At 47.2% G+C, this 19,735-nt stretch overlaps 2 protein-coding genes across 4 annotated transcripts in view; one reads left to right on the top strand and one right to left on the bottom strand.

Annotated features, from left to right (window-relative positions):
• The first annotated feature begins 4,292 nt into the window (after positions 1-4,292).
• On the top strand, positions 4,293-11,639 carry SUMF2 (sulfatase modifying factor 2). The gene is made up of 7 exons (XM_012807850.2): positions 4,293-4,667; positions 5,099-5,143; positions 5,503-5,653; positions 7,002-7,057; positions 9,480-9,564; positions 9,734-9,878; positions 11,387-11,639. The coding sequence occupies exons 1-7, from the start codon at positions 4,509-4,511 to the stop codon at positions 11,469-11,471; spliced, it is 726 nt and encodes a 241-aa protein (XP_012663304.1). The 5' UTR covers positions 4,293-4,508; the 3' UTR covers positions 11,472-11,639.
• Positions 11,640-12,890: 1,251 nt separating this feature from the next.
• PHKG1 (phosphorylase kinase catalytic subunit gamma 1) overlaps positions 12,891-19,735 on the bottom strand; it is a 9,789-nt gene continuing 2,944 nt past the window's right edge. Inside the window, exons 1-9 of one of the 3 annotated variants that reach the window (XM_012807881.1) lie at positions 19,193-19,302; positions 18,525-18,681; positions 18,066-18,115; positions 15,604-15,669; positions 15,216-15,379; positions 14,469-14,559; positions 14,179-14,332; positions 13,885-14,010; positions 12,891-13,513 (exon numbers count right to left, since the gene is read on the bottom strand). In XM_012807881.1, coding sequence (XP_012663335.1) covers positions 13,268-13,513; positions 13,885-14,010; positions 14,179-14,332; positions 14,469-14,559; positions 15,216-15,379; positions 15,604-15,669; positions 18,066-18,115; positions 18,525-18,681; positions 19,193-19,275 — 1,137 coding nt within the window. In that variant the 5' untranslated portion in view covers positions 19,276-19,302 and the 3' untranslated portion in view covers positions 12,891-13,267. Of the gene's footprint in view, positions 13,514-13,884; positions 14,011-14,178; positions 14,333-14,468; positions 14,560-15,215; positions 15,380-15,603; positions 15,691-18,065; positions 18,121-18,502; positions 18,682-19,192; positions 19,309-19,735 lie in introns of those variants that run through there. The other 2 variants (XM_012807880.2, XM_003794219.2) reach the window with 2 other exon arrangements.

The following is a 19,735-nucleotide window of genomic DNA, read 5'->3' as shown; positions in this document are numbered from 1 at the left end:
ACAGCAACCTCAAACTCTTGGGCTTAAGCAATTCTCTTACCTCAGCCTCCCAGGCAGCTGGGACTACAGGCGCCCGCCACAATACTCAGCTATTTTTTTGTTGCAGTTGTCATTGTTGTTTAGCAGGCCCAGGCTGGGCTCGAACCTGCCAGCCTCAGTGCCATAATCACTGTGCTATGGGCGCTGAGCCATTCCTGACTAATTTTTATTCTTAGTAGAGACAAAGTCTCTCTTGCTAAGGCTGGTCCTCTTGTCTCAGTCTCCCAGAGAGCTAGGATTGCAGGCATGAGCCATCTCTCCCAGCCCAGCTAGTGCGTTTTCCATTACCCTGAACATAGCACTGAGAAATATAAGCAAAAGTCAAACACTCAACAGAAACCTCTCCTTCAGCTGGGGTGGGGGGGATGGGGGTGGGTGGAGTGGAGGTGAGAGGGAGGGCGGAGGGTAGGATTCGGAGAAGGGTCTTAGATACTAGCTGAGAAGTTCTTAAGGTTTTGTGTATATTGGTTGAAGGAAATAGCATTGTTTAAGGAGTTAGACATTGTGGTTTCAGCTCATTTTAAGAAACCATGGTGAGCTGCCTCTGTTTTCCTAAGGCCATGTTTTGGGGAAACTGAAGTAAAAATGATCAAGATCTGTAACTTACTTCAGATGGTACAAGAAAAAAAATAGAGAGCAAGAAAGAGAAATGGGAGGGGCACAGGAAGGGCAGAGGACAAAGCCAATGTGAGGAATGACTTAAATATTGTATTTGTGGGCTTAAAACATTTTCAAGATAAAAAGTTGCAGGAAAAAAATTGAGGACACAGAGATTGAAGTAAGTGTAATGATTTTTTGTATAATCCTAAAACCCTTGGACCTGGTGACTCTACCTCTAGGGATTTGTTTTAAGGAAGGATTAAGGTTATCCAAAACATTCAGTAACAAAGATGACATTGTAAACAAATATCTTAATTTAAGGATTACTTAAACATATATCAGTATAATAATACTTAACAACCATTAAAAATCTTGTTGAAAGAGAGAGCTAAACGAGATGTTAGGTGAAAAAAGTAACTTGCAAAATAATATACAAGGTGGATATAAAGTTCATGTGCAATTTAACACATGTGCACATGAACTTTATGTCCACCCTGTACAGGGTATGATCCCATTTTTAAAAACTATACAGAGGTTCAGCGCCTGTAGCTCAACGGCTAGGGTGCCAGCTACATACACCAGAGCTGGCAGGTTTAAACCCAGCCTGGGCCTCCCAAACAACAATGACAACTCCAACCAAAAAATAGCTGGGTGTTGTGGCAGGCGCCTGTAGTCCTAGCTACTTGGGAGACTGAGGCAAGAGAATTGATTTAGCTGAAGAGCTTGAGTTTGCTGTGAGCTGTAACGCCATGGCACTCAACCCAGGGTGTCAAAGTGAGAGTCTGTCTCAAAAAAAACCAAAACAACTATATATATAGAATATATATGCATAAAAAATCTGAAAGATGGGCAGTACCTGTAGCTCAGTGAGACTGTCTCAAAAAAAAAAATCTTGAGTAGGAATGGGGAGGGAGAATCTGGAAGGATTTATCTTTTAGTTGACATGATAATGAATAATTTTACTTTTTTTCTTTTTATCTACCTATATTTACTAGTTTTTGTGGAATTCAGTGTGCATTGCTTATATATGATTTTTTTTGGGGGGGGCAGTTTTTGGCTGGGGCTGGGTTTGAACCTGCCACTTCTGGCATATGGGGCCGTGCCCTACTCCTTTGAGCCACAGGAGCTGCCCGATTTTTTTTTTTTTTTTAAGAGACAGAGTCTCACTTTCTTCCCTTCAGTAGAGTGCTGTGTCATCACAGCTCACAGCAACCTTCAGCTCTTGGGCTTAGGTGATTCTCTTGCCTCAGCCTCCCAAATAGCTGGGATTACAGACTCCGGCCACAACACCTGACTATTTTTTTTGTTGTTGCAGTTTAGCCAGGGCTAGGTTTGAACCTGCCACCCTTGGTATGTGGGGCCGGGCCCTACTCACTGAGCCACAGGCACCGCCCGATTATTTTTTTTTTTTTTAAACAGAGTCTCACTATGTTGCTCTGGTTAGAGTGCTGTGGTGTCACAGCTCACAGCAACCTCTGACTCTTGGGCTTAAGCGATTCTCTTGCCTCAGCCTACCAAGTAGCTGGGACTACAGGTGCCAGCCACAACACCCAGCTATTTTTTGATTGTAGTTATCATTGTTTGGCAGGCCTGGGCTAGATTTGAATCCAACAGCTCTGGTGTATTTGGCTGGCACCCTTAGCTGATGAGCTACAGGCCCCAAGCCCTTACATATGCTTTTAAAAAGTATTTTGAACAAGGGTGGCACCTGTGCCTCAGCTGCTAGGGCGCTGGCCCCATATACTAAGGGTGGTGGGTTCAAACCAAGCCCCGGCCAAACTGCAACAAAAAAATAGCTGGGCATTGTGGTGGGCACCTGTAATCCCAACTACTTAGGAGGCTGAGGCAAGAGAATTGCCTAAGCCCAGGAGTTGGAGGGTGCTGCAAGCTGTGTGACTCCATGGCACTCTACGGAGGGCAATAAAGTGAGACTCTGTCTCTTAAAAAAAAATATTGGCTCCGCGCCTGTGGCTCAAGAGGCTAAGGCGCCAGCCACATACACCTAAGGAGGTGGGTTCGAATCCCCAGCCCGGGCCTGCCAAACAACAATGATGGCTGCAACCAAAAAATGGCCAGGCGTTGTGGCGGGTGCCTGTAGTCCCACCTACTTGGGAGGCTGAGGCAGGAGACTCACTTGAGCCCAGGAGTTGGAGGTTGCTGTGAGTGTGATGCCATGGCACTCTACCCAGGGGGATAGCTTGAGGCTCCGCCTTAAAAAAGAAAAAAAAAAAAGTATTTTGAACAGGGCAATTATAAAAATTGGAGGAGAAATCACTTTTGATTAGGCTATAGCTTTTGTGACAGCCAGAAACAACCAAACAGACAGATGTATGATATGCACTTTTTATATTTCAAATGATGACCTATTATATGATGAAAATGTAATAGCACTGCTAACAAATCCCTAAACTTTACTTAGAACCCATGATTTGTCTCTGTTTCTCTGGTGAAAGATTGTCAAACTGGTGAGATGCTATGGAGCTGATGAGTTGTTACAAAATCTCTTGATTACCTCCTCTATTCCCAAAGTCCATTTGGTGGGTGAACAATGTATTTTCATATCACAACCCTGGAACAGACAGAATACTGCTACCCCCTAGACAATAACCTGTCTTACCTTGGCAATTTGCTGAAATTTACTAAAATTGCAAACTGTATGAAAATCCACTCTAAAATCTTGGCATGTCATTTTTATTTGACCTAGTGTGTTTCACCTGTTGGAGTTAATAACTATGACACCTGGCTTGGTGCCTCTAGCTCGGCAGCTAGGGCACCAGCTACATACACTGGGGCTGGTGGGTTTGAACCTGGCCCAGGCCTGCCAAACAACAAGAACAAATAGCTGGGCATTGTGGCAGGCACCTGTAGTCTCAGCTATTTGGGAGGCTGAGGACAGAGAATCTTAGGGCTTAAGCGTAAGCCCAAGAGTTTGAGGTTGCTGTGAGCTGTGACGCCATGGCACACTACCAAGGGTGACACAGTGAGACTCTGTCTCAAAAAAAAACAAAACAAATAACTTATTCAAAAAAAAAAAAAAGACACTTACTCTGTCTACCTCTCATGATTGTTGCAAAACTAGGTATGTGACGAAGACTTATTCTCCACCCTTAAATCTCCTGCATGGTGGTTTTATTCATAATCTCCAAAAATTAGAGATAACCCACCTGACCCTTAACTGGCGAGTGTATAAACAAATACTGATATATCCATAATCCACACAATATAATACAACTCACCTGTAAAAAGGAAGAGACTACTAATGATGGCAGCAACATGGTTGAATCTCAGCAGCATTTTGCTAATAAAAGAATCCCAACCCCAAAGACTACACATAAGCAGTCCCTGGGTTATGATGAGACGGCTTCTGTAGGTTTATTCTTAAGTTGAAGTTGTATGTAAGTCGGAACAGGTACATTTACCTATTGCCTGTAATAGCTTCCGTTCATAAATGCAAGTTGTATGTAGGTCAGATACTTGTAACTTGAGGACTTATCTGTAATAGCCTCTGTAAGTAAGAGTTGTATATGATCAGATATTTGTAACTTGGGGACTGCCTGTACTATATGATTTCATTTTGTATAGCACTGTGGAAAAGGTAAAACAATAGGGACAAAAAATAGGTCACTAGCTATAGAGGCACTGGGATGGATTGTTTGGGGTGGCTAATGGACCTGTTCTGTATCTTCATTAGACACTAACAAGAATAAATTTTACCGTATGTGAATCATGTCCTAATCTAAAAGAAAATCTTCTCAGGCTTTCAGGTTAATTCCTTGGTGGTGGTTAAAATTCCCAGGTGTGTGACTCATAGGACAATGATATATTAGATATATTAGGTTTCCTGGAGTAGGAGAGGATGGTAGTAGGGCATGGAACTCTTATCAGCTAACCCAGGTGAAATATCTCTTTGCAGGGATTTTGTCAGGGAGAAAAAGTACCGGACAGAGGCTGAGGTGTTTGGGTGGAGCTTTGTGTTTGAGGACTTAGTCTCCAGTGAGCTAAGAAACAAAGTGACCCAGCAAATGAAGGTGAGAGAACCTGGCCTTAAATGGGAGTGGGACTTGGACGGAGCATCCTATTGCCATATGGGGTCACTTGGGCCACAGTGGACAAGTAGACGTGAGACCTGGAGGCAGAAAGAAGCAAGACAAGCCCACCCTGGAAGAATCAGATGAACACACATTCCTAGGAAGTTAACCCTTAGCTAGTTCTTGCATTGAGAGACTGATGATGATCTTTGTCAAAACAGGGCTCAAAACACTTTTTGAACCAGCAAAAAAGTTTAGCACAATGTCTAGTATGGGTGGTGAGATGTCATTCTTCAAAGATTCCAGCCATAGACTTACTCTGACCACTTGAGCCTCAGTTTGAAGTTTCTGTCCCGCCTCCTGTAGCTCAGTGAGGAAGGTGCCCTTGCTGGGCCAGTGCATCTTGTAGTCCTATTTCTTCTCTTTTGCAGTCTGTTCTCTGGTGGCTTCCAGTGGAAAAGGCATTTTGGAGGCAGGTAAGAGTTCATTCTTCTGCCTCGTTTCTACCCCTGCCTACTCCTCTTCTCAAAGTCTGGCTTCCTTATACCTCTTGCACATCTAGGAACACTGAGTTTAAAGGATGATAGGGGAATTTCAGGGAAATAGCCAATCAGTCCTGTTTCCTTTCCCCTAATTTTTTCCCTTGTCATCCTATTTCTCCCTTCAGTTTCATGTAGTCTCTTCTGACTCTGAACACTCTTCACTTACCAGGCTATCTCTTCCAACTTCCTTGCTCTGTCCAGTGGTAAAAGCTGAAATCAGGAACCCTAAGCCTAGTCTTTCTCAGCCTTTCCTGAGCTCCTAGAAGCCTGTCTCACTACATCCTGGCTGTTAGCCTGCAGGTCCTGGCTCTGGCATCCGAGAGAGACTGGAACTCCCAGTGGTTCATGTGAGCTGGAATGATGCTCGTGCCTACTGTGCTTGGCGGGGGAAACGACTACCCACCGAGGAAGAGTGGGAGTTTGCTGCCCGAGGGGGCTTGAAGGGTATACAGATATCAAGGCAATTTACCTTTCTTCTTTCCATCCCACCCTCCATGGGGGCCTTCACAGGGAGGGAAGGGTCTATGTTTCCTGGATTAATGCTTATTAAGATATCTATGGTGAAAGACCAGTTGATTTGAGAGTTCTTTTTTGTTTTCTTTTTTTCACACAGGGCTGTTTTCTCTCACCCTAGGCTGGAGTGCAGTGGCATGATCACAGCTGCTCACTGCAGCCTTGAACTCTGAGCTCCAGTGATCCTCCTACCTTAGCCTCCAAAGTAGCTGAGACTACAGGTGTGTACCACCACACCTGGCTCATTTTTTTTCAGTAGAGTAGAGCATCTTACTATGTAGTAATCCAGGCCAGTCTCAAATTCCTGGCGACAGTGATCTTCCCACCTTGGCCTTCCAGAGTGCTAAGGTTACAGACATGAGTCATTGCACTTGACCTTTTTTTCATTTTTAATAACATCTCAGACCAATACATCTATAAAATACCATAAAAATTAGTAACTGGAAAAGTGAACTGAAAAAACAGACATAAAATATTTTATTGTTGGAGATTCCACATGTTTGTTACATTTCAATGAATATAATCAGAAAAACTTAGCATAGGGAAAAAGAAGTACTACCAAAACTACACATTTCTTCCATATAGTGCAGGGATTAATATAAAAAGTCACTGTATACTAATAACTATCATTCTATAATCCTAACTGCACAAAAAGTTATGAGGCCAGGTAAGGTGGTGCATGCCTATGGTGTCAGCTTCTGGGGAGGCTGAGGTAGGAGGATCATTCAAGCTCAGGAGTTCAAGGCTGCAGTGAGCGATTATCAGGCCACTTCACTCCAGGCTAGGGCAACAGATCAAGACCTGTCTCTAAGAAAAAAAAAAGAGGCTATGAGAATGAAAATAAATTCCCTACACTATATACCTCTGCACACTCTTTGAATGAACTGGTGTTTGATTGTGGATACATCAGTAATCAAAGTATGACAAATGAGATTGCTTCTTGATTGTTCATTTATCCAATCTAAGTCCAGTTGACACATTTCTCGATGTTTACTCAATTTCTGTATTTATCTCCACATGGGCTGGGAACAGATAGTTTACAGACTGGCACTGGTCCCAGAACCACACTTAGAATTGCACTGCCCTGGAGCAAATTAGGAAGTCAGAGACTCTAATGAAATCTAGTGAAGTAGGGGATGGGCATGGGGAAATAAAAGTAAGCTCACTCTTTTTTTCTCATCATCTTTTAACTTCCTTTGGTTCCATCACTCTTTCTGCCCTTTTTCTTCTCCAACTCTTCACCTCTCCCTCCTCTGCTATCTTCTTATCCTCCTGACAGGTCAGATTTACCCCTGGGGGAACCGGTTCCAGCCAAACCGCACCAACCTGTGGCAGGTAAGACCTGTGTCTCCTTAGACCAAGCATTGATTGAGACTTGCCATAAGCCAGGCACTGTATAAGGCTGTGGGATTCAGAGGGCTCTGTGTTCTAATGGTACTGATAAACTGGCAAAGCAAAGGAGAACATGGTAAATACTGTATATTAAAGATTTGCAGAGTAGGGGAGGAAATCACTGCCTGAGGGTGCTGGGGATTACTTTTAGAGAGGGTGACATTTGAGCTGATTGAATAGAAGTTTGTCAAGTGTAAAATAAAAAAAGGGGCATTCCGACCATAGGAAACAGCACAAGTGCTGGTTTTGCTCATTTATCCAATCTGAGTCCAGTTAACACATTTCTCAATGCTGACTCAATTTCTGTACTTACCTCGACATGAACTGGTAACAGATAGTTTGTAGACTGGCACTGGTCCACCCTGTCAGAGATGTGACATGTCCAGGGAGGCTGGAGCACAGAGAAATGGGGATGAAGGAGATGAAGTAGAGAGTGGGCTGGGCGAAGTTTATGGAGGACCATGTGTGCCAAGCAAAGGTTTTAGATTTTACCCTCCAGGCAGTGAAGAGCTAAACAGGGGTTTTTTGTTTGTTTCTGTTTTTTTGAGACAGAGTCCCACTACGTCGTCCTGGGTAGAGTGCCATGGCATCACAGCTCACAGCAACCTCAAACTCTTGGGCTCAAGTGATTCTCCTGCCTCAGCCTCCCAAGTAGCTGGGACTGCCAGTGCCCACCACAATGCCCGGCTATTCTTTTGTTGCAATTGTCATTGTTGTTTAGCTGACCCAGGCCAGGCTCGAACCCGCCAGCCCTGGTGCCTCCTAAGACAGGGTTTTAATGGGAGTAACAGTATGACGTTGATGTGCAGGGATGCTAGTTGTTGCTGATTCGCACAGGACCAGATGAAGTCTGGCTGCAGTTATGGCAAGGGTCTTTGAATTTGAGGCTGTGGCAGTGGTCCCAGGGATTATCAACACTCAAACTGGAAGTGGAATCAAAAGAGGAAGCCAAATGTAAGAGGCATGTCTGAGAGGATGGGCAGGCTTTGGTAATTAATCAGAAGTCGGGGTGTAGACAGCATGGTGATGGTACTACCATTATCCAGAATAGGTAACATGCATGTCACGGGTCAGAGGGATAGAACTTGATCAGTTTAGGATCAACTTAGTTTGAAGTGCCTTTGGGACATTTATATGATGAAAAATCACTGGGTAGGGCACCAGCCACATACACTGAGGCTGGCAGGTTCAAACCTAGCTTGGGACAGCTAAACAATAATGACAACTGCCACAAAAAGATAGCCCAGTATCGTGGCAGGCGCCTGTGGTCACAGCTACTTGGGAGGCTGAGACAAGAGAATCGTTTAAGACCAAGAGTTTGAGGTTTCTGTGAGCTGTGATGCCACTGCATTCTACCCAGGGTAACAGTGAGACTCTGTCTCAAAAAAATATATATATATATATAAATAGGAGCCTGAAGTTTAGAACAAAGGTCTGGGTTAGAGAATCCAGCATATCTTGCAGATCTTGGCAAGTATGAAATACCCTGGGGAGACTCTATAGAGGGAGGGATAGCACAGCTTTAGCATTGAAAAGGGCCTAAGGGTTAGGCTGACCTATTTTAGACATCATTGGCTTAGAATCAGAGCTTTGCAGAAAGACAAATCTGACTTATTCTGATCTTTGGTAACTATTAATGTTTTGAGGTAGCTGGGACTGCAGGTCTATGGTTGGTTTTTAAATGGAGGCAGCACCTGCCTGACAAGGCTGTGAAGATTAAATTAAAAGAGATAAATGAAACTGACCTAGCACATAGTACTGTTGAGTGTATTTTAACCTTTTCATCTTCCATTTTGTAAGAGTAGCCTCTATAGAGTGGTGGCAGCTGAACACCAGTTCTAATGAGAACAACCATGAATCAGTTAAACAAATTGCATCAGCAAATGTAGGTTACTTTTTGAAGAATTTTGGCGGTTAAGAGCAGGAGATAGGGAAGGTGGAGTCAGGGCAGATGAGGAGGAGTTCATTCTGTTGGTGCTAAGTGGGGAAAGAGATGTTGTCTTCCTGAGAGCCAGGCAGGGCTAGGACCCCCGTGCTCAGACAGGGGGTGCAAGACAGAGGAGGAGAGAGCTCTCTTTTCAAGGCATCATGGCTTGTGGGGTTTGAGGCAGAGGTGAGGAAGTTGCTGAGAGTGAAGGAAGCAGGAATGGGATGGGCTTGACATGGACCACCATGGGCACAGGAGAAACACTCTTCCTAATCCAACTGGGGCATCCTGTTTGGGAGTTCAGGATAGGACCTCCCCTGCTCCATGCCCTCCTCCCTCCACATGATACAGCAAGATGACCTTGGTTTTCCTCTGTTTAGGCAGAGACCTGCCTTATGACAGGATGGTAAATCCTTTAGTCTTTATTTCTCCCACCAGGGAAAGTTCCCCAAGGGTGACAAAGCTGAGGATGGCTTCCATGGAGTCTCCCCAGTGAATGCCTTCCCTCCACAGAATAACTATGGTAAGATTTCTCATCAGGTTGCTGTCAGTGCTTGGTGGGATCATTCTGTCTGATAGATGAGGCAGAGAGAAACACCTCTTTCTACCCCAAATTTGTTTGGGCATTGTATGGGGAGGAGGGGTGGTTTGGTGGTTCCTAGCTTTGAACTAACCCACTTGTTGTGTTATAGGCCTCTATGACCTCCTGGGCAATGTGTGGGAGTGGACAGCATCGCCATACAAGGCTGCTGGCCAGGACATGCGTGTCCTTCGCGGGGCATCCTGGATCGATACAGCTGATGGCTCTGCCAATCACCGAGCCCGGGTCACCACCAGGTAAGGGGCTTGGTCCCAGGGAATGTACATCTTAGTAGCAGGGGCTGCAGGTCTAGATCCTGGGCTTCTAGAGCACAGGCAGCACCAGAGCTGATGTTGGTGCTGTGTCCACCAAGAGATGTGCGCACAGAAAAGAAAGCAAGTGTTGTTTGCTGTGAAAAGCACAAAGGCCTAAGATAACTTGTAACTTTTCCCTGCCAGCTCTCTGTACCAAAGGAGACTATGTGGTCAGCATCTTAATTATATGGGTTTCTCCTCTTGTCCTCACAACTAGGTGGGCAGGGGAGTGGAATGTCCACATCAATAGGTCATTGCTGGTGGTCATGGAATTATTGACTCTTCAAATTGCTGGACACACAATTTGAAAAACATTGACACAAAAATCAATGTTTTATAATCAAGGAAAAAAGGCTCAGGGAGGGGCTGAGAACTGCTCATTTCACACGATGGTTAATGGTGGCACCTGAATAGTGTAGAATCCTTGTCTCCTGAGTTTCTTTCTAGGACTCTTTCTACTTCATTCGTCTGTAGATTGAATTTTGTTGATCTCTGCAACTCCTTCCACCCCTGGATTCCTTGAAGACTGTAGAGAGGCCTCTGTTTCTATGGCCTCTGGGTATCAGAGTTGCTAATGTTTCTGTGACGCATTGAAACCCCTGAATTTTCCTTATGTCCATTTTCAGGACAACTTAGTGTGAGAAACTGGATAGAACCACTGAAGCAATGGTTAGTCTTGGAGAAGACATTTCTATTTTTCTAGTATCTGATTCCAGGTTTGAAAAATGGTGACTATAGGCCAGCCATGGTGACTCACGCCTGTAATCCCAGCACTTTGGGAGGCAAAGGCAGGTGAATAGCTTGAGCCCAAGAGTTCAAGACCAGCCTGGGCAAGAGTGAGATCCCCATCTCTAAAAAATAGGCAAAGGTTGTGGTGGGCACTTGTAGTTTCAGCTGCTCAGGAGGCTGAGGCAAGAGAATTGCTTAAGCCCAAGAGTTTGAGGTTGCTATGAGCTGTGATGCCATGGCACTCTACTGAGGGCGACAAAGTAAGACTGTCTCCAAAATAAATAAATAACAATAAAATAAAATAAAATAAAATAAAATTGGTGAATGTATCCTGCCTTCCAGAGTAGCAGAACAGTTGGGAAATGGTAAATGAAGGCATATCGGTAAAAGTTCTTTGAAAAATATGAGATGCTGATTAGTGCTGAGTTATTCTAAACCCTAATAGTAGAAGTTATCAATCACTGTCTTTCCCACCCTCCAGTGTAGCCTCTCAGGGCCACTCTCACTTCCCCCACCCTGTCCTTTTCTTATCCCCTTGCCCCAGGAGTGGCACTCACCCAGGTCCTGCCCTCACACCAGGTTTCTTTGCAGACCATACCCTCCCCAGTTCTCAGGCATACCAGACCACAGCAGGCCTTAGGGGGCTGGGCATGGAAGTTGGCTTAGTCCCCAGGTTCCTTTGTCAAGGAATGTTCACTTGTTTTCCCTTTCTCTGGTGGCAGGATGGGCAATACTCCAGATTCAGCCTCAGACAACCTGGGCTTCCGCTGTGCTTCCAGTACAGGCCGATCACCTGAGGAGCTGTGAGCAGCCATGCACAGGGAAGGAGAGTCCTCCATGGTACCGGTATCTTTCCCTGGCCATATCCCAAACACAGCTAGACTTCAAGCTCTTCAACTTCAGCCTCAAAAAAGAATTCCTTCCTTGTCTCCTGTCCATCTGTGGCAGGTGCCTCTCCCTGGGGCAGAAAAGGACTCTAACCCACAGAGGAGGGCTGCCACTGTCTCTTGGAGAAGGGGACCAGCTTATTGACTGTGGCTGGGAGCTGGGTGTGTCTCTTAGAGGTCAGGCATTACCCATGCAGGAGCTAAATACATAATTGGAACAGTGTTCTGGAAGGCAGTTAGTTAAAAATTTTTAAATCTATTCTGTCCTACTTGCTCCCTGTCTGATTCCATTGACCTATGGGCGTCCAGCCTCCATCTGATTCTAGAATCTAATATTGTTTCCCCAAGGCAGAATGTGCCCAGTTCTCTTTGTCTCCCCAAAAAATTACTATAGAAGGGAAATGCTTTCTTCATTTGCCTTGCCTGTAGTATTTCATGATCCTCCAAAGAAACTTAATTTCCTTTATGTAAAATGCTGTCATGTGGGCTTTTTATTTATTTATTTATTTATTTATTTTTTGAGACAGAGTCTCAAGCTGTCCCCCTGGCTAGAGTGCTGTGGCATCACAGCTCACAACAACCTCCAACTCCTGGGCTCAAGCAAGTCTTCTGCCTCCGCCTCCCAAGTAGCTGGAACCACAAGTGCCCACCACAACACCTGGCTATTTTTTGGTTGCAGCCGTCATTGTTGTTTGGCGGGCCTGGGCTGGATTTGAACCTGCCACCATAGGTGTATGTGGCTGGCGCCTTAGCCACTTGAGCCACAGGTGCTGAGCCCATGTGGGCTTTTTAAAGCACAACATCAATCTTAAAGGGTCTGGGAGAACTGAATGATTTACCAGGTGAAAATGTGCATTGTGGGAGTCACAAAGCAAATAATACTCCAAAAGACTGATATCAAAAGCTTCCCCTTCTGTCATTAATTATGTAAGGGCATCCATATGCTTCTAAAAACATGTCCTTGAAGAGTAACCTGCTCCCGTGATGTCACTGGATGTTATGAGTTTAGTAAAATCTCCTGTGATTATGTATCTCAAACATTTCAGTATCTTTTTTTTTTTTTTCTGAGACAGAGTATTACTATGTCACCCTCGGTAGAGTGCTATGGTATCACAGCTCACAGCAGCCTCCAACTCTTAGGCTTAAGCAATTCTCTTGCCTCAGCTTCCCATGTAGTTGGGACTAGAGGCGCCCACCACAATGCCTGGCGTTTTTTTTTTGTTTGTTTGTTTGTTTTTGTAATTGTCATTGTTTTTTTGTGGGCCTGGGCTGGGTTCAAACCCGCCAGCCTCAGTGTATGTGGCTGGTGCCCTAGCTGCTGAGCTACAGGCGCCAAGCCACATTTCAGTATCTTTTATCCTCACCCAGAGACCCTAAGGGAAGAGGGCCTCAGGGGAAGAGAGTAACTCAGAGCCTCCCATAAACAGAAACTGAGATGGTAGCACTACTGGAAAGTGGAGAAGCAGGAGGGAACCACATCTGCTCCACCCCACGCTGCAGTGGCCTGCCCCAGTCTGCATTTATTGCCCTATGGTAGGAATACCTCTCCTGTGCAGAGCCTTTGAGAGGGGATTGTAGCCTCCATTCCAGGGGTTCCTGGCCTGGAACAAGTGCTCTTTTGCACAGAGGCCTGCACACAGTCTCACTCCTTTGACTTATATTTCTGTGGTTTCCCCCTTTACCTGTCATCCCAGCCCTATCCCACCTGCCAGCCCCTCAGAAGTCCTCTTCAGCCAGGGAGAGGAGCACAGCCTTGGGTGTGTTCTCAAAGAGGGCAGCCCGGTTCTGCTGCTGCCCCTTCTTCACCCAGTGGCCATAAATTCGGAAAGCATAGGCGTCGATGAGTCGGCGCAGAGGCCGAAGGGCGTACGGGTCACGGATGACGATCTCCCTTGTCACAGGCTTCATCCGGCGATACTGATAGTAGATCCGCACTGAAGCTAGCACTGTCAGGGCAATCACCTACATAGGGCCGGGATGGGGAACCCTGAACTGGCAGCCCCCATCTCCTGCAGCACAGAGGAGCATTGAGCTTTTTGCTACAAAGACTTAGACAGCTTCTGCCAGGCCCTTCCTTGTGTCCACCCATCTCCACCCTGCCAGCATGCACAGGGACTTAGGCCAGTGGAGCCAGTCAGCTGACGCCTGCCTTCTCTGAAGCAAGAAGTTGAACTGGAACCATTACAGGGTGAGTGGGAGTGGAAGGGCAAGTGCTCTGGAAACCCCAGAGGGATGTCAGGAACCCTGGTGGGGAGAGCAAGGGGGCTTGCAGACCTAGACTTAGGGAGCCAGTAGCAACCGCCCCAGGCCTGGGTCAAGGGGAGCTTCGGTACCTTGAATTTCCCCCGGGGGCTGAAGTGACGCACTTCTTCCACTGCATACTGCTGGAAGAAGGGATGTGCCAAGGCCTCTTCTGCTGTATAGCGGTTCTGGGGGTTCACCACCAAGAAGCGAGAGACCTGAGAGGATAGGAGAGGGGAAAGGAGACATCAAGGTCCCCCCCAACATTTCAGGAAACGTGGGGTCTCTCCTGGTGGGCTCTTCCATACTGGGGCACAGTATACTCCCTCCCCTCCATGGACCTTTGCCCTCATCCTAGTCCAGGAGCCAGTAGGCCTGCCTCTCACCAGGTCCTTCACGGTGTCTGAGTAATCGTCCCACTCAGGTGAGCCAAACTGGTAGTTGCCACTCATGATCATCCTCAACATCAGCATCTGCTTCCGGTGCCAGAAGGGTGGGGAGCCGGCCAGCAGGGTGTACATGATGACGCCCGTACTCCACCTGGGGCATTAGGGACACTGACCACACCAGCATCAGGGACCAGCTGTAGTTTCCGCTGTTCCCTCCCTCTCCAGCCATGTGGTCTTGCCAAAGGTTCACCTCCCTCCTTTTTCCCTCCTTCCAACAACACACTCACATGTCCACTTCCTTCCCATAGCCTGGATGGTCATCATTCATGGAGCACTCAATGATCTCAGGGGCCAGATAACTGGGGGTCCCACAAACCTCTAAAGGAACAGGTACCATCAGGACAAGTCAGCCTGGGGCACTCAGAAGAGGAAGCCCCAAAGAACAGATGGGATAGGAATGGTGCATGGGCTGGGACTCTCCAAACACCAGCCAACTGCAGGGCCAAGGGTAGGGCCAGGGTACTGGCTCATAGGGCCACTGTTGGGGCCCATTGTTCCCCTGGTCACTTCTAGCCATCTTGGCCATTCATTACTGGGAAGAGGACTTACCTGAAGAGAAACCCAGCCCCTCTTCCAGTAACAATTTTTGCATAAATGATAGGATTTTTGTTTTTTTTGAGACAGTCTCACTTTGTTGCCCACTTGGTAGAGTGCTGTGGTGTCATAGCTCATAGCAACCTCAAACTGTTGGGCTTGCCTCCCAGGTACCTGGAACTACAGGCACCTGCCACAACGCCTGGCTATTTTTAGAGACAAGGTCTTGCTTGTAACTCAGGCTGGTCTTGAACTCCCGAGCTCAGGCAATCCAAGTGCCTCAGCCTAACAAGTGCTGGGATTACAGGTGTGAGCCACTGTGCCCAGCCCTAAATGGTAGGATTTTTGTTCTGGGGAAAAATTAAGGGAGAAACCTCTGTTCCTGAGAGAACTGATGAGAGCCTGAGCTCTTGACATGGGCCAAACCCTTGTTCACAGACCTCGCAGCTTCTCTCCTGGCTCCAGCTGGCAGGAAAAGCCAAAGTCTGTGAGCTTGATGTTCATGTTGTCATCCAGGAGGATGTTCTCAGGCTTCAGGTCCCGATGCACAATGTTGAGTTTGTGTAAGGTACAGATCACCTCCAGCAGGGCTCTCATGATCTTCCTGAGGTAGGGGGCAGACATATGTTACTCTCCCACTCTGTGGATCAAGTAATAGGCAGGGAGTCAGCCACACAGAAGGTGAGGGAGGACTCAGGACAAGCTGGACTAGTCCAGACTGCCCGGGAGGGAAGGAGGCCAGCAAAGCCAGTGGCACGCACTCCATGACTCAGCCCGTAGCAGTAGGACATAGGGAGAAGACTGGAGAGAGGGCAAATGGAGCCTTACCTAGTCTCCTTCTCACTCAAGGTGACTTTCTCAGTGAGGTAGTCAAAGAGCTCCCCTCTCTTCATCCTGTGGGAACAGGACGTGTAGCTAGATTGATCCCAAGACCACCACCTCTCCTCCTCTTCCTACTCCCCAAGAGTAATCTCCCGCCCCCACCCTTCTGACACTGGAAGCAGATGCTGATGCTCCCGCAAGCACAGTAGGTTGTGGTCTGGGAGGGGAGAACTCGGGAGGAAATAGAGAACTCTGGGGAGACTGGAAAGAAGAACAAAGGAGGCTGGAGAGAGGGTGAGAATCCCTGGGTCTGTGCAGTGACATCACAGGCTGGGTCTGTCAGGGTCTAGGGGATCCAAAAGGGGACCCTGAGCTACTTTCCCAGGGAACAAATGGAAAGAATTAGCTATGACAAGCAAGCATTGGAAGAGCAAAGTTTGTTCTTTGTAGGATTAAGAATTGTGGTTCAGTCTTCTCCTTAAGATGATCTAGAAAGAGGTCTCTGTTGGAACAATCCAGTTAATTCTTTGGAGGGCTCCTCAGGGCAAAATTAAAAATAGCTATCCTATTTTTAATAGGGTACCCTAAGCAACTTCTTCAAAGGTTAAAGACATCTGAGCTGCCCCCATGACTGTACAGGCCAGTACAGCTGATCAGGGTTTGCTGGTCAAGTCTGGAGGGGTCCTAGGAAAGTCTCCCTTGGCTAGGTAGAGAAATGTGTATCTCCTGCCCCCCTCCCCTCCACTGGGATTCCTAGAGCAAAAGGGGAGGAGAATGGAGGTAGAAGATTTCCAGCCAGCTTCCTGAAGAGGCATGACAAGTCCTTGGTTTGGGCTGGTGGGGTAAAGAGGGGGCCCTGTTTGAGAAGACACCTGGAATTTATAGAGGTAAATTTACTGACCCTTGTTTTATACAGTAACTGTACTGTATTCCTGAAGGGCAATGTGTGAATCTAGTTTTCGTCATTCTAGTTCTTATGAAAGGTACTAGAAGAATTTGCTATTAGCAGCAGCAGAACAAAGATTTGCCGGGGAACACCAGGAACCGTGCAAGCTCCTGCATTCCTGGAGCTAACAGTCCAATTGCACACACATGCCAAGTTAAACTGCATCTCAAAGTCAGATAAAACTGTACATACTCAATACAGCTACAGTATGAAATGTTCCAGTGATACAATATCTACTTAATTTCCAGGGCTGTATATCCAGCCCCTAAATAGCTGTTCTGGGCGGAAATCAAGACACCTCTACAATGATTCGTGTCACAGCAGAGATTTACGTTCTGCAGTGAGAATTCAATAGGGAGGGGCACAGATGCTGAAGAGCTCCCTTCCCTGGGAACATGTCTAATAAAAATGATGTTAAGTCTTGAACACACAGTCCACAGAGCACTTTGTATCACTCGCATCTGATGCTTAGCGATAAGGAGCTCATCATGCTAACCCTGTTGGCGCAGAAGCAGAGAATGATGACAAAGATGATGATATCAATGTTTGGACTATACCCTAAGTGCAGTTCTGACCACTTGCCTCTCCGCCTGATACTGCTGACCTCTCCCGTCCACTCTGGCCTCCTTACACTCATCCCCAGAGAGCCAGTGGGATCTTGGTGCGAAGTAAATCAGATCCCACCTCCCTCCCTCCCTCTCTGGGCCCTCCAAACTCTTTACCATGACTAAAATGCCTGCAGAATCTGGTCTTTGGTACTGTCCCACCTTAAATCCTGCCAGTCTCCACAAGCTCATTCCACCTTCTCTGTCCCCACCCCTGGCTTCCTTCTCTTGAACATGCCAACCATCTAGCTGTCCAAACCTATGATAACATACCTTAGTTTATAAATCAGGCACACTGAACAATTAAAAGCAATACTTAAATAGAACAATAATAGTATGCTGTAATAAAAATTATGCAAATGTGGTGTCTCTCCCTCTGTCAAAACATCTCACTGTGCTGTACTCACCTGTTTTCAAACAATGATGGATGATGGGAACTGAAACCTCAGAAAGAGAAACTGCAGATAAGAGGGGACTGTAGTACATGTACATAACTGTACGTGTATGTAACTGTCCCTGTATGGTCCATGTGGTTACAGGCATGTACATAACTGCAAGTCAGGGGCCTTGTGTGTCTTTTCATTGCTGTATCCTCAGGGCCCGGAATAAACATCAAATGACCCACCATCATCATTGTCACTGAAGTTAATAGTTACTAGCATTTATATTGTGCCATTCACTGTGCTATTATTACTTCCATAACAGCAGTGAGAAAACTGATACTCAAAATTGATCCAACCCATAATTGGTGGGCCCAGGTTTCCAAAGCTGGCAGCCTGAGGCCAGGGCTTGACCTGCCTAATGCATCTGTGATCCTACTTGGCATCCACAGTGAGGGGTTGGCTGGGTGGGGGACCACAGAGGGAGGTTCTTCAAGAGACCCCAGGCTGTGCCTGGCTCTGGGGCTGGGTACTTACAGGTCAAACACCAAGAAGAAGAAAGTGTTGGTCTCATAAGTGTCCTTCAGCTGTACTGAAATGGAAATAACTAGCTGGTCTCGGGTAGCCGGGGCAGCTGGGGACAGGGGCATGGGGACTGAGGCTGCTGTGGGCTAACTGTCAAAGCTGAGGGGCGGAATCAGGATGTTACCCAAAGAAAGTTAATCATGGGTGTGGGCTGTCTGGGGATTTCAAACTCCCATTCCCCTGCCCGAACCCATCCCTAGCTGGGAACCCTTTCTGTCCCAGCAGTGAGGATAGAACTGGGAACTTTGAGCTTCAGGGCACAAGAGATGCTCCAGATGGCTCTGGCTGGCTCTAGCTGGCTGTATGGTGGGGCCACACTCCCAGAGTTGGGTCACCAGGGCAGAATCATGGTGGCTTGGGGCCCTCCTGTGGCTTGGGCCATCACTCACTGATGTTGGGGAGCCCTGAGACCTTGCGCAGAATGTCCACCTCCTTCAGCGTGGCTTCCCGCAGCTCCTGTGCCTCCTCGGAGCTAAAGCTGCCCCCACCGGTCACGTCGATGATCTTCACGGCATATTCCTGGCACGTGGGCTTGTGGATGCAGCGTCTGACCACACTGCTAACGCCCCTGGGGGTGCAGAGGACAGATGGCTTCAGAGGCCCCCCACCCCAGGGGAATCCCAGGTCCAGGCCACAGCAGAGATGTTCTGCCCTTGTTATGTGACTTACATGTTCCTCTAACTCCCTTAGAACTTTTGGGGACAGTGGATGATGAAATAAAGACTCAAGAGATGTGATTTGCCCAGAGTTGATGAGTGACTAGCCTGGTCTCAGGCTTCCTAATGCCTAGCTGAGTGCCCTTTCTCAGCACATAGAAAGAAGGGGTACACTCTTCAGGGCCTTGACCTTCCATCTGGCCCCTGATCCCTGACGTGGCCCAGAGCTGGGTTTGGACATGCACCCGGGAATGTTTTGCTAGGAGAGGCCGCTAATCTTATACCCTTCTTGTCTGTCCTGGCTGCAGGAAGGCAGGACTCCAAACCAAGGGATTCTCCAAGTGGACACTGCTTTGGGGATGGAAATGGGTCAGTACTCAGGGTCAAGCAGAGACCACTCCACCCTACAGAGCCTGCTCTTACCTGCCCAGGATCTCCTTGGGCTCATAATTCTCATAAAAGCCCTGTGCGGAGTGGGAGTCGGGCAGTGCCTCATCCCGTGTCATCCTCAGTTCCTCAGAGGGTGACTCCAAGGGGCTCTGACAGGGGAGGAGAAAGAAGGTGTCAGCCCTCCTGACCCAGAGGATGTGCCCTTGGAGGGCTGAGCTGCTGCTCAGACACCTTTATATCTACTAGCCCAAGACTGGCCTGTACTGAATGTTCAAAATAAATGTTAGTGAATTGAAAAAATTCAGCCATGGCTGGGTACAGGGGCTCACATCTGTAATCCCAGCACTCTGGGAGGCCAAGGCAGGTAGATTGCTTGAGCTCAGGAGTTGGAGACCAGCCTGAACGTGAGCGAGACCCTGTCTCTACTAAAAATAGAAAAACTAGCTGGGTGTTGTGGCAGGCATCTGTAGTCCCAGCTACTCAGGAGGCTGAGGCAGGAGGATCACTTGAACCCAAGAATTTGAGGTTGCCATGAGCCATGATGATGCCACAGCACTCTACCCTGGGTGACAGAGT

This window comes from Otolemur garnettii, unplaced genomic scaffold (assembly GCF_000181295.1).
Source record: "Otolemur garnettii isolate 467f Iridium unplaced genomic scaffold, OtoGar3 scaffold00077, whole genome shotgun sequence".
Taxonomy (NCBI): domain Eukaryota; kingdom Metazoa; phylum Chordata; class Mammalia; order Primates; family Galagidae; genus Otolemur; species Otolemur garnettii.
Note: the sequence above shows the minus strand (reverse complement) of the source record. Positions and strands in the feature narration are given on the sequence as shown.